Consider the following 14,290-nt stretch of genomic DNA (forward strand, 5'->3'; position numbering starts at 1 on the left):
ACTCATCAGAAATATTAAACCCTTTGCCTTGGAGCATGTGTAGACCCGCAGCATTCTTAATTTACTCTGTTCGTATAGCTGGGCCACTGTTACTTCAGGGGATACAACATTATGGCTGTAATCACGAATATCAAACTCAAAGTCTTCCACCGGACCTTTGGATGTCTGCAGCAGCTCGCCCACAGTTATAGACTTTTGAACTGACAGATGCCATGTTCTGCCTCCATTTCTTGTTCTGATTTGGTGATAAGTGCCTCTCTCAAAGTTGAGTCATTCCATCTCAACCTGCCGGGTGACTTTGACTACGAATGTATTGTCAGCACTGCGTTCTCTGTTAGTGGTAGCAGAGTCTCCCCGTTCCTCCAACCTGTGCCTTCTGTTCCGCAAGAGGGCAGGCTTCACTGTCTCTGTTCCCGCTCGGTTTTTATTTGTTACAGCTCTCTGACGACAAAATGCCTTTATTGCAAGTCGGTCCCCATATCTTGTGATATACTGTCCTAATTCTCCATCAGTCATAACACTAATGACGCTGATGTCGATCTGTGAAAAGGCAGGCAAGCAACAAAAACGTTTGAGACAGCCATCGAGAAAGCTACAGCAACATCACTTTGCAGCCGAGCATACAATGCATATTTCATATTTACCTTGTCATCTCCAAGTCGATTAATTACACTTTCCGGTATATTTCGGCCGCTCAGGAAAGATAACAAGTCTTCCTCTACCATTTTTAAGGTTAGGGAGTGGTTAGCCGGGAGGCTGAAGCACCTCTGTGTGCCTCAGAGAGCTTGGCCTGTACGGAGCATCAGGAAGGGAAGAACCTTCCTGATGCTCTTCTTCTATGTTTTAGGTGCACACGTGAAAATTTCTGGTGAGCACACGAAAGTTTCAGGTGAGCACCTGAAGTGTTTTTTTTTTTAATTTTATTTTTTGCACGTCCCTTTAGAGGCTCTGTATGAAACTGTAAGAAAATATACCTAAATTTATCCATGAAACCTCTTGAACATGTTTGTATGTAGAGCAGTTCAACTCAACTTTATTTATAAAGCACTTTAAAAACAACCACTGCTGCAACAAAGTGCTGGATGGACAGCATGGGAGTAAGTAAAGAGAGAAACAGTGGAGCGAAAACTGATCCCTGAGGGACGCCACATGAGACTGAAGCAGAGGAAAACTCCGAGCCAGCAAGGTTCACACACACACACGCACGCACGCACGCACACACATACACACACACGTTTGTATTTGTATAGTTGTGAGGACACTCATTGACATAATGCACTTCCTAGCCCCTTACCCTAACCCTAACCATCAAAAATTAATGCCTAACCCTAACCTGTATCCTAAACCTAACCTAAACCTGATTGTAACCCTAAACCAAAAATCAAGTCTTAACCCTCAAAAAGGTCAAAAAAGGTCTGTCAGAAAGTGTGGACCGGCAAAAATGTCCTCACTTTCCAAAATTGTCCTCACTTGTAAGGTTATAAACCCCATGGGCCTCACAAAAGGTCCTCACAACTATAGCTGTGCAAGTACACACACACACACACACACACACACACACACACACACACACACACACACACACACACACGCTTCTGTCTGCCAGACAAACCATGTTAGTGCAGACCACTGATAACCGCCAGGTGAAAGTCATGATCCCTGGTGTCACATGCAGCAGTTCAGCTCCAGCTAACAGCATTTTTTTCAATGTGTTTGATCTTAAATTCATGTAAATACTGTGTTACGTGGCTCCAGACAAATTTTACTTGGTGGAAAACCATGAAATCATCTCTTTTGGTCATAGAGGTTGCGGTTCCCTGTTTCAGAAGAGAGATTAATTATATCTTCAACTGTTCTAGTAATAAAATTAAAATACACGCAGTAGGATAGATGAGATGTGCAGAAGATGGGTGAATTCACCAGCAGATGGCAGCAGAGACGTGACTAAATCCAACATTTCTCAGTTTTACAGATTGTTGTTACACTTTGACAGCAGCTAAAGCAAAATAAATTCATTAATTTGCATCTGTTTATATTATTTAACCTTTATTTTGCCAGGGAAGTTCCAATGAGATTAAAAACCTCTTTTTCAAGGGAGTTCAGCGTTAACAACACACAGGATGCTTACAGTAAGCCTGTGTGTCCCATACACTTCACTGGTGTGTCATCAGTTCACACACCCACACACAGCTTGTTGGCAGTTTCAGACCAAGACTTATCTCAGAAATCATCTTTCATTGTTTGCTCCTCTCATTTCCATTTTGCTGTTTGGACTCAGCTCAGTTTGCATGTCTCTTTCCTACTTTATTTTCAGCACGGTGGGAGGAGCTTGTGTGTGTGTGTGTGTGTGTGTGTGTGTGTGTGTGTGTGTGTGTGTGTGTGTGTGTGTGTGTGTGAGAAGTGACAGAACTGGAGGGATGAGTATCTTTAACAAGACTTAGGAGGAGGAAGAAGGCACTGCAGGAATTTTAAGACGCTTTTACTTTCCCTCTTTCTTTGTTTCTGTCCTGTGAAGAAAAGTCCTTCAGGTGAGTGAAATAAACTATATTTAATCAGCTTCACACAATGAAAATGAATGATTAGAATCGGTCTCTCTGCAGATGTCCATAGATTCTCACTTCTCGTAGTTTTGATCACTCTGTTTGTTGTTTATCTTTCTGAAACTATTTTTTACATTTAATGTCATTTTATTGAAATCCTACACATGTTCCATGAGTTGTTGTTTTCTCTCCAGGTTGCACCGACTCTCCTCCAGGAGGTACGTCTCATGTTTTTATTCATCTTGCACAGTTCAAACTTGGTAACATCACAGAAACACACATGTAAAATAACTGGTGGTGCATTCAGGGTCAGTTGTGTTTTTCTCATAAACATTATTTTATTCTGATGTGTTGTGTTCTAATAAACCATAAATGTTAACTGGACACTATTAGTGTGAGTGCAAACAGACTCTCATGTTGGCTCAGTCACCATTGATCGGTTGTATCTCAGATTCTAGCTGGTTATTCGGCTTTACAGTCGTTTTACGGCGTCTCATTATGACATATCTTGTTCTGTCCAATGCGGTCAATGACTGAAGACTCATTATGTGTATTTACTAAATGATTGGACTGAATGTTTCCACCAAACAGCTGCTGTGCTGACCGCAGTCATCAACACAAACTGAGCAACACTCTGACATAATGCATCAGTTTGATCCAATCTGCTGAGAAGTCTTCTGCACCCGCTGTGATCACAGTGTTGTTGTTGTATGTCAGTCAGTCTGAAGTCACTTTTCACTACTCATCATGTTTGTTTGAGTGGAAAGAAGAGATCACTGAGGCGTTGCTACGCCAGCAGCCGTTTACTCACTCGTCTGTGTTCGTGTGCAGGCATGGCGCTATTGATCAGTCTGGGTAGTCAGAGCGGCGGGACGTGACTCGGCTCCAGTTTACATGACAACGTTTCAAATGGAAACGCAACGGTTTGAGTTTTCATTTCAGAAACGTTTCTTGTTTTCACGGACATCCTGTGGACAGACCGCCATGTTGGATTGTTATTACAGGGACTGGGACCAGGACCAGGACCAGGAGGATGATTATAATATAATAATTATATCTTTAATCCCTTCCCCTTGTTTGGGAGATCCTGTAAATGTTAAATACTGACATTAGCCATATGCCTCCTCACCACCTTGTGAACAAACACTCAGCTTTGTGCCGTTTCCATGCGTGCAGGCAATGTTATCCTTTGATTTTACAATTAAGAGATGTAATCACAGAGAAAAGCCTGCTAAGCGTTGGAATCCTCACAACATGCTGGCGTGTCTTGGATTTCTTGGGCTTTCCGTCCCGCTCCGCTGAGCGTGTGCAGTTACCCAACGGCTGGTATGTGGACAGACTGCAGCTGCAGGCTTCGACACGTTCCCATCAAACGGGACACTTGGATGACAGATGAAGTATTACCAAAGCAAACAAGTGCTGTGTGTGGAGTAAATGATACTTTATCAACATTAATTTAGACAGATTCATCAATGGATGCACCTGAAAGCAAACATCAAACATACAACACTTACATTTGTTTGACAATGTTTTTTTTGTATATTTGCAAGCAGTGTAGTGTGTGATCAATAGGAAAGGTGATGTTATGGTGTGTCCCCAGACCTAACCCAGACTGATTAGATCCACCATGTTGCCAAAAGTATTTGCTCACCTGCCTTCACACGCATGTGAACTCAGGTGACATCCCACTCTTCACCCACCACAGGATTTAGGATGTTGGGCCACCATCTGCAGCTGCAACAGCTTCAGCTCTTCAAGGCTTTCCACGGGGATTAGGAGTGTTCATGGGAGGTTTTGAACATCCTTCCAGAAGGGACATGTCAGCCATTAGATGTGGGATGAGAGGGCCTGACTCGCAGTCTCTGCTCTGATTTCTGTTTGTAGAAACAGCCTGCATGGCTCGCTGCTTGATTTTATCCTCCTGTGGTCATGGAAGGGATTAGAATACCCAAATGCATCGATTGAAATCAATGATTTATGATTTGAATAGCCGAACAAATACTTTTGGTAACAGATATTATACTGTTAAGCAAACATAGAGCCTTATCATTGTGTTTATTTGTAATGCATGGGGAAAGTTACATTTCCACAGCTACTGACTTTATTAGAAGATGTTTCATGTGACATTTGGGGACTGAATCCATATTTTTGTTCTATAGCTCAACCCAGTAACAACACATCCAACTCCACATCTTTCTGCTTGTAGGAACTGAAGCTAGTTTTAATGAAACCTTAATGTTCAAAATATCATGAAATGCCCAATAATCTTTCCCTTTAGGTTTTTGCATTCTGCATGTTGCATTTTGTCTGCTACTCTTAAGAAATTTGTTTTTAAAAGATCAATATTTTCTTTGAAATTTAAACAGTCTGCCTGACTTTTTTGGCGAGCCGCATTGAAGCATCTTGCAGGCCAGTTTCGACCCACAGGCATTTTGTTTGGAAACTCTGGTCTAAAACATGCAGGAGCACTCGTTTGAATACTCCTGCCGATGCTGCTGTTGGTATAAATCTTAGTTGATCACCTGAAAAGTGCAATTTATGTGAGTGCACATTTCTGCATGCTTTATACAGAATATCAGTAAATCAGGACATTAAAATCTGAAGCATTATGAGCTTTTTGACTCTACAAAAGATAAACTCAGCTCTACTGCTCATCAATGCACGTCCCTTAGAAATGCCGCGTATTGCAAATAGGCATTGCCTCGATTCTCCACGTCTCCTTGTGAACCTGTTTCCCCTTCTTAAAATCTCCACATGCAGTCGAAGATTGTGTAACAGTTTGACGCTGCAGAGCAAGTTGTGACTGCACGCCGGAAAAAATGCAACCTGTCAGCGAGCGTTATGCTGAAAGCAGGCGAGAGCACAACACAGACTCCTGCTGCCAAATCCAGACTCATTATCACCTTGTTCCTGTCACTCCTGCAGTTATTTAACTAGCTGCCTTCATCAGGGAGTCCTTCACCAATTTCCTGACGGTAATTTGAAATTATAATTGGTGGTTAGAGAAGTTTGAATTCATTTCAGTGAGTCAGCTGAGCTGAAGACGGGGAGTGGAAACAGTTACAACCAGGAGAACATCTGGCATTTATGACAACATCTGGATCATTAATGTCATCACCTCGTAAATGTAGTAAATCAGCTCGTCACTTTTTCCACTGCTGATAACATAAACTACTGCAAGGGGGGGGAAAGAGAAGCACATACCGGGGATTCAGTCCCAGGAAGTTTTTTACATCCTTTATCTGATCTGATATCAGCCACAGATATCTCGACCTTTCTATTGTGAGGCAATAAGGTTTGAGACACTGAGGTCTTTGTCTGGGTTTCCTCCAGGGAAAAGGTGTCCAGCATGTCCCTGAACCGGAGCGTCTCGGACGGACAGGTCTTCTGCCCTCAGCTGCAGCTGATGAGAGACCATGCCCTCAACAACAACACCCGGGTCAACCTGGCCATGGTGTGCGTCCACGGTTTGGTCTCCTGCCTGGGCATCCTGGAGAACGCCCTCATCATCTGGGTGGTGGGCTTCCGGCTGCGGAGCCGCACCGTGGCCTCCGTCTGGGTGCTGAACCTGGCGCTGTCGGACTTCCTGGCCACCCTGACGCTCCCCCTCTTCACCTTCTACCTGGCCTCGCTGCACAGCTGGGAGCTGGGCGAGCCGCTCTGCAAGGCGCAGGCCTCCGTCTTTTTCCTCAACATGTTTGTGTCGGCCTTCCTGCTGGCCGCCATCTCTCTGGACCGCCTTCTCCTGGTGGCGAAGCCGGTGTGGAGCCAGAACCATCGCTCGGTGGCCGGAGCGTGGAAGGTGTGTGCCGCCGGCTGGATTTGGGCCGTGGTCAACACCTTACCGTACTACGTGTTCCGCTCGGTGACGGAGAAGCGGGACGGCAGGAAGCTGTGCTACCATGACTTTGCTTTGTATTTGTCCGACGTCGCCGCGCTGGAGAGAACCTGCAACGCGAGGCAGACTTCCACGGCCGTGTCTAAGCTGCTGCTCGCCTTCCTGTTCCCCCTGGTGGTGATCGCAGGGAGCTACATCAAGATCGGCCTGAGCCTGAGGACCCGGGACAGGCGGAGGAAGCAGAGCACCGTCAGGATAACCGACGCATCTATCATATCAAGCAAAAATGGAGAGTCGGGAAATGTCCAGACAAGCACAAAAAGTACAAATTTCTTCCTGAAGCTCCCGTCCTCCAAGTTACCTTCAACCCCGACCGAGAAGAAACTGTCCCCCACCACCTCCGCTCAGACGAGCCTGAGCCCGCTCTCCCAGAGTTTCACCAAGATGGTGACATCCGTGATCGCGGCCTTCGCTCTGTGCTGGGCTCCTTACCACATCTTCTGCATGATCGAAGTCACAGCGCAGTACCAGAAAGACAATCTGAAGCTGGTGGAGGTGGGCCTGCCGCTGGCGACCACCATCGCCTTCCTCAACCCGGTGCTGAACCCCATCCTGTACGCCTTCAGCTGCCCGCACTTCTGCGTCAGGATCCGGCAGAGCCTGGGCGCGGTGTTCGACGGGCTGGTGGAGGAAGGCGGCGGGCTGCTCATGGTCCCGGGGAAAAGCATCAGGGCTCACATCCGCCGCAGGAGCAGCCGAGACGTCGAGCTCGCGGTGCCCGGGTCGCCCAAAGCCGCCTCACCCTGTCCGTCGCCAGACCACCGTCCTCCACCGTCGTCACCTCTGCTCCCCAGAGACCCGGAAACAGAGCAAACTCCACAGGACTCCAGTAAAGAGATGGAGCAATGTTGAACAGCCTTATATACATGATACCACAGAATCCCACCGGCTGAAACTGGACCTTCGCTCTGATTCAGACATCCCAAAAATGACTGTTTGAATTTTCGTACAGACATTTGTGTGTTCGGTCTACAGCGTGTTTATTCTCTTCTGTTGTTTTATTTATTGACTGTTCTTTCAGTGTGAGACGAGGCAGGAAACAGACCTGTGCTGGCTCCGGTCCCACCGCTCTCACTCAGCAGACTGTAAGTGTGGAAAAATCAGCCCAGAGGAGACGAACATTTCAACATGACGTGCGTTTTCGCCCCGTCATGACTCAGGTTACTGCCAGCAGTGACGATCATTCAGGCTGTAAACGTCGTGAGCACAAAGTCAGTCAGCAGCTTTCCAGGCACTGGAATGAAATTAAAGACCATCATTTCATGACGAACCCAACTCACACCCATGATCTGGAAGATTGATCCTGACTCTTCCTCAGTCCCATCATTATTTAAACATTTAATTTAGTCTTTTTATGTTTCTCTCTATGGCATGTCATTGGCATGGTTCTGTCTCTAACCGGGACGTGAACATTGTTAAAACTGCAGAAAAATGTCTAAAAGATACAAACCCGAGTGAAATTTTATTTTGTACTTTGCATTTTGTGCAGAGTAACTTGTATTGTCTTGATGGACATCAACCACTGAGGACATGCTAATCGTCGATATAGACACTATAAGTGTGTTTGCTTGCTAATTTTAGGATTTCAGCGCAAATCTGCAAAGCCTCTTTTTTTTTGTTGGGTTATTTTGGTCAGTCTGACGACGTGTCAGTGGTAATAAATGAGAACGGTGTCAGAGTGAACTGTTTTTTTTTTTTTCATTTCTCAGCCTTTTCTCTTGTTCATTATGTTTAATTCATCTCAATAAATCAAGTTTTCCACCCCACCAAATTCTGCAATCAGTCATTAGAAAACAATGTATTGGATAAAAATCAGGATTAAGATGATATATAATTCATATTTTATAATATAATATTAAATTCAAGTTAAATGCAAATCATATCTTGATGAACAACAATCTACATTGCTGTCAATAAGTAGAATTATGAGAATTTATTTTTATATGAAATATTTTAATTAACACCTCTAAGCTTAAATTCAAGTTAAATGATAACCTGTATAATTTCTCATCAATAAACTGCAGTATTTACACCGACAAAGACAATAATAACTATACTTTTAATGCATAAAGTGTGTATAGATGCTTTTGCATGATGATCCCATATCTGAAAAACAGATCGTGCATCAATAATGTTAGAACTAATAGAAATACAAAAAGAACTATTTGCCTGAATATACATTTAGGTTAAGATTGTACAAATATTCTGATATTCAATATTGAATTATTTTTAATTATTACCAAGAAAAATGCACAATAATGAGAATTTAGAAATAAATATGTTACTGCAAATAAATATGTTAAATAAAGAAGTTGGATCACTACTTTTACTCTCACCAGTCTTTTTTGTTTGATTTGACTAATTTTCTCTGTATTTTTACTAAAAGTAACTTTTTATTTAATAAGCAAAAGTAGTTTTTCCAATCCTGCAATGTAATTCAACCTGAGTAATATTTTAAGAAATATTTCTGGAATATTTAGCTTGTATATTTACTTGTGAGCAGTGGTAGTCCTCGGTTCCAGGCTGCTGAAGGAAGTGGAAAGGAAGTGGAAGGAAGTGGAAACATGACTTTCTATGTTTCTGCAGCCTCCGGCCAGCAGGGGGCAGATCGCGTCTGACTGCATGAGGACAGTTGAGGCTATAAAGCTGGATTATGGTCTTCAGGTGGTGTAATCCAGGAGCGTTTTACATGTGAACAGCCCGGCGTCTGAGCACCTTTCAGAGTGATTGGATTTGATCGTATCCCATATCCGCTCCTGATTGACCGTCTCATCCCAGCCGCCGCGGCCCTCCGCTCCGGCCTTCACACACCGGCCGGGCGAATCCCCTTTATGTAGGCCACCGCAGGGTGGGATTACTGTGAAGGTAGCTGTAATTCACAGGGAATATTAGAGAGTGAAGATCCACAATACAAAGACAGGGAGGGATTAAATGTGTGAGTGTGGCGTGTAAAGTTCCACTAACAGATTATCTGCTTCTACCTGGCGAACCGAGTGAAATCAAATGAAAAGAAACAAAGAAGGAAATGTTGATTTTGCTTAAAAAAAAAAAGAGAGACCAGACAAAACACATTATAAAAACAGATGACTTTCCTAATCAGATATTAAATGTACTTTATTCATCTCAAGATCTGTTGTGATGTGTGGCTTTTCTTTGAGTCACATTTATTTGAATATAGTTAAAATAAAACATGGGATTAGATTCAATTTCCTCAATCAAAACAGGAGAAACTTCCACAGACTTTATATAAATAATGTTCAATCTTTATGAGACACTCACTGAAAATCTTTGATTTCTGAGTATTTAAATACATTTTTTTTTACTTTTTCCAACTGTGACATTTAATTAAACAGCCTCACTTACTGTATATATGTATGGAACTGTTTTGGAAGGTTTTAACAAAATCACACAAATTTGTTCCTATATAATCCAAAAACTGTTGTCAGATTTCCCTAAACTCCTGCTATCCTATGATATTAAGTAGTATAGCAGGACATAGTGTCAAGTGAAAATGCAAAACTTCAGCAGCGTTTTGGTTGTCTGTTTACACTGAAAACGCCACTTTTTGAAAACTCTCCAACTCCGTCTCTGTGTGAACAATGTGAAAATGCAACTTTCTGACAACGCTCAGGTGCTTGGTTTCATTACATAAACAACCAACAGCACCAACATTTCACATTTTCAGCTGTCGTTTCCAGGGTAACACATATGGTGGGAACGAAAATACAAAAACATACGGAAGAAAATTAAAATCATTCCGGAAAAAAGTGTCTTTAGAATAATTTTTAAAGATGTAAATCGCAGAATTCTGACATTTTGGTCAAGAGTAGTTACAAAAACAAGTTATGTTTCAACATGCTTCTTTGTTCCTTCCTGTTTGTTTCAACTGATTCCGTGAGGCAACAGTGCCAAACTGCTGCACCTCCACGGATCTCCAAATCCACCTCTGCACCGCCAAATTTAATCCAATCCAATTCCAAGTTACAGAGCAACCAGTGGATGCTGGGAATTGTTTAATCCTCACAGAGATTAGCTGATTCGTCCGGATATATTTCCCCTCCAAAAAACAAAAACCCCAGAAGAGACATGAACTGGATGATGGAGATGTTGGAAGATTAGCGGCTGCAGATATAGAGGAGGGAACAAAAGATGGCGACACCGCCGGAGGACAGAGACGGCAGAAGATAGCGAAAATGATACGGCCTCCGAGAGATTATGTAAATCGCTGTGAGAAACGGACGAGACCTGAGGGAAGAATGACATGGATAGCATGAGGACGGAGGTTCAGCGCCGCTTTTAAAGGCTCTAATGCACTGAGCAGGACTTACAGCTGACAGATGCTGGCTGAAGAATTAAAGCCGGGTTGCATGTCAGTGATTTTCTTTGGATCATCATGTACTAACAAATGCACACATGCACACACACACAAAAGAAAATAATCCTGCAAAAAAAAAAAAAAAAGAAAAGATCCAAAGGTTTCAGAGGTTATGTAATGGAGGAGGCTATTTGGAGAGTTTTCTGTTGTCTCCATTAAACATGAGTATTTAATTCCCTGATTCTTCCATTCATCTGATCACATTCATCCAAACTGTTCTTCAAACTGTTTTAATCTCCATGAGGATGAATCAGGCAACCGATCAAAGCAGCTGGAGGCAACGTTTATCCATTTAACAGGGATCAGTGGATTTTCAATTTATCAGTGACGCTACAATCAGAGTTACCAAAGTGTGTTTTAAACAAACACACTCATGTGAGAACCCTGGACGAGGCTGCACGAGTGTGTGAGATGATCATTAACCTCTGTGTCTGAAGGCCAATCAACAGCTTTGGAGCATCCAAAGCACACTGACAACTGCATCCCGTCCATTTAGTTTCCTTTACTGTGGGAAAGATTTTGAGCTAAATAACATAAATTTTGATATGGATATCCACCCTGGTTTTCCACTTTTCTAGTGACCCTGTCAAAACGACCACTTTGACAGAATCATTTAAAGACAAACTCTTGAAATAGAAACATGTCAGGGTCTTGAGTTGTTTCTTTTAAGCCAATGCAATTTTCAAATAGAGTGGAAACAGCCACACCTCTGTAAAAAAACGGTAACAGAGACCACAAACTACAGACATGTTCCTCTTCTCCCACAACTCTCCAAAAACCTCAGGAAAATCTTTATTAACAGATTAAATCAATTCATAGAAACATTTAATTTACCCTCAGAAAGCCAATAAGGATTTAGAACAAACCGGTCAACATCAAGATCTCTAATTGAACTTATTGAGGAAATTAAAAATTCTGAAGACAATTAAAACTCACAACTGGAATTTTCATTGATTTGATCACATTTGATAATAAACTGGAGAAATGTGGGATCAGAGGAGTTGTACTGAACTTGTTAAGAAGCTATTTGGACAACAGGAGGGAATTTGTGAGGATGGGAGACTGCCCATCTGAACCTCTGGACATTGTGTGTGGCATCTTCCAGGGTTCAGTGTTGGGACCTAAACTGTGTATATTGTATATCAATGACATCTCAAGTATTTTAGGAGTGGTGTTGATGTTCAGCAACTTTTTGAATTAATCACTTCAGAATTTATATAAAAAAAAAAAAATATTATGGTTTGATAAAAATAAGAGATCAATAAATCTATATAAAACAAAAATCATAACTTTTGGAAAATATAAAATAAAAAATCAGGTGAATGTACAGATAGAGGGTGTAGTCTGGAGCGGAGCCAGAGTGGGGGCAAGGGGGCGGTCGCCCCAGGGCCCACAAGGTCATAGGGCCCCGTTTCATGTGATTTGTTCACATTTACTCGTAAATAAATTACTATAATAAAATGTGCAGTGTGTGCCAGAAGGTATACCATATGATTGGGGGCTCCATTTGCCAATTCTTACATTACGACTGTCCATGAATGCATCAGAGCTGTAAGCCAGCGCTGATTGGCTGTGCGGCATGAACCAGTTTTTTCTTTTGCACTTGATCTGAACTCTTTGGAGGGAAGTTAAACAGTATGCTAAACACTATGCTAGCCGCTAGCAGTACTACCCAAAACCTAACATCGGAGCCACTGGTGAGTCAGTGAAACCTTCAAAAATATTATCTTTATCAGAATGCTGTGGTCTTAAACACCTGCCTATTTGAATGTGCCTTGTGTTGCTCTCAACTATAAGAGACAGCTGAGTCTATTTTTTTCTAATATACGTGAATTCCAAAAGATATAGATAGCTGTGTCTATATCTATCTGAATAGATTGTGTAATTTTAGACCAGCTGTGTTCATTTTATATTTAAGCTGTATCAAAGATGCAACAGATTTAGCCAGTGAGTTTTTAATCAGAGTTTTCAGCACCATGGACAGCGGACGCTCTGAGATTGACAGTTGTCAGGCTGCATTTGTCTGTGTGTGTGCGTGCGTGCGTGCGTGCGTGCGTGCATATGTGTATTTGCTCTTTAGAACAAGTTTGTGAACTGGTCTGTGACTTTATTCTGCTTTCTGAGGCATATAGGTTTGCTTGGCTCAATAAAAGTGAGCATTAGTGTGTTGTTTGATGGTAGAATGAGGGATTGTTTGAATGGTAAAATTACTATCATAAGGGCCTGTTGAGAATGCTCCGCCCCCTCTGTACTGAGACTCACGCTCCGCCTCTGCACAGGAGTCCTGCATGTGTGAACTGGTTTGTGACTTTATTCTGCTTTCTGAAGCAGATAGTTTTGCTTGGCTTTCAAGAAAATACAAATCCACTTTTCTCACAGTCATAAAACTTAAAATTTTATGGATCTTGTGGAGTTTAAAACTACTAAAATTATTTATAAAGCAAAGAAAAACTTATTACCTGAGAATATTCAAAACACTGTTCTGTAACAGAGAAAACGAAAGAGATTCGGGAATTGATTGATTAGAATTGATTCACGGTTTGATGAGGACTGTTTTTTTGTGGTTGGAGTAACAGATGTGTTTCAACTGTTGACATTAGAGCATATTTTAGCCCCACAGTTCAGCCGCCATGTGTTGGAGCTCACCTCGGTGAACAAGAGGATAGCGGTAGGGGAAAACGGAACTTTTCAGAAATGCTGCTTTTGCACATGTTCAGTAGACAAACAATCTGAACGATGTTTTCTTCCAGTGTCATGACTTCAGTCCATATTCTCCTGGTCCTGGTCCCTGTCCAGGTTCACCTGGTCCAGGTTCTGGTCCATGTTTTCCTGGACTTGGAGTTGACAGTCACCATGACAGCAATCCAACTTGTTGATGTTTATAGCGTATTGCTTGCTGCAGCTTCTGTGTGTGGTTTTAAAATAAAAACAACACGCCAACTCATGGCCCAACATGATAACTACCTAGATTTTAGCATTTCTACCATTTCCGTCAAAAGAGACATTTTTGTTTTTAAGCTGTTGTCGTGTACACATAAAACCTTTTCTGAAACAACGTTGTTTTCATCAGTCGGCGGGACGGTGTTCTGTAATCTGGATTGTAGCTGGAATTACATCAGTTAGGAGGAAGACGTGTGACAATCTCGACGCTATCTGAAGTTAAAAGAAATAGTGGGATTAAGATGCTTTATAGTCTGGATGTCAGATCTTCTGTAAAGGATTTATGAATTCATGACAATAAGAGGAAGCAGATCAATGACTAACAAGCAGTCGGATGCTAGGAAGAGATGCTAATCTGGATGCTATCCATCCACCATCCATCCATCCATTATCCATCCATCCACCATTCATCCATCCATCATCCATCCATCCCCGCATCCACCCATCCATCCATTGTCCATCTATCATCATCCATCCAGCCATCATCCATCCATCATCCATTCTTCCACAGTCCATCCATCCATCCTTCCATCCATC

General features: G+C 42.4%; 1 protein-coding gene across 1 annotated transcript; it reads left to right on the plus strand.

Moving 5' to 3' along the window:
* Nucleotides 1-2,409: 2,409 nt before the first annotated feature.
* LOC115391083 (prostaglandin D2 receptor 2-like) lies at nucleotides 2,410-8,746 on the plus strand. Its single transcript, XM_030095186.1, has 3 exons — nucleotides 2,410-2,528; nucleotides 2,735-2,758; nucleotides 5,874-8,746. Exon 3 carries the CDS (start codon nucleotides 5,890-5,892, stop codon nucleotides 7,288-7,290), a length of 1,401 nt encoding a protein of 466 aa, XP_029951046.1. The 5' UTR covers nucleotides 2,410-2,528; nucleotides 2,735-2,758; nucleotides 5,874-5,889; the 3' UTR covers nucleotides 7,291-8,746.
* Nucleotides 8,747-14,290: the final 5,544 nt, after the last annotated feature.

The sequence above is a fragment of the Salarias fasciatus genome, chromosome 6 (assembly GCF_902148845.1).
Source record: "Salarias fasciatus chromosome 6, fSalaFa1.1, whole genome shotgun sequence".
NCBI classification, from domain to species: Eukaryota; Metazoa; Chordata; class Actinopteri; order Blenniiformes; family Blenniidae; genus Salarias; species Salarias fasciatus.

Excerpts from the sequence above, each read along its gene's own strand:
- LOC115391083 (XM_030095186.1), top strand. The coding sequence starts at position 5,890 with ATGTCCCTGAACCGGAGCGTCTCGGACGGACAGGTCTTCTGCCCTCAG.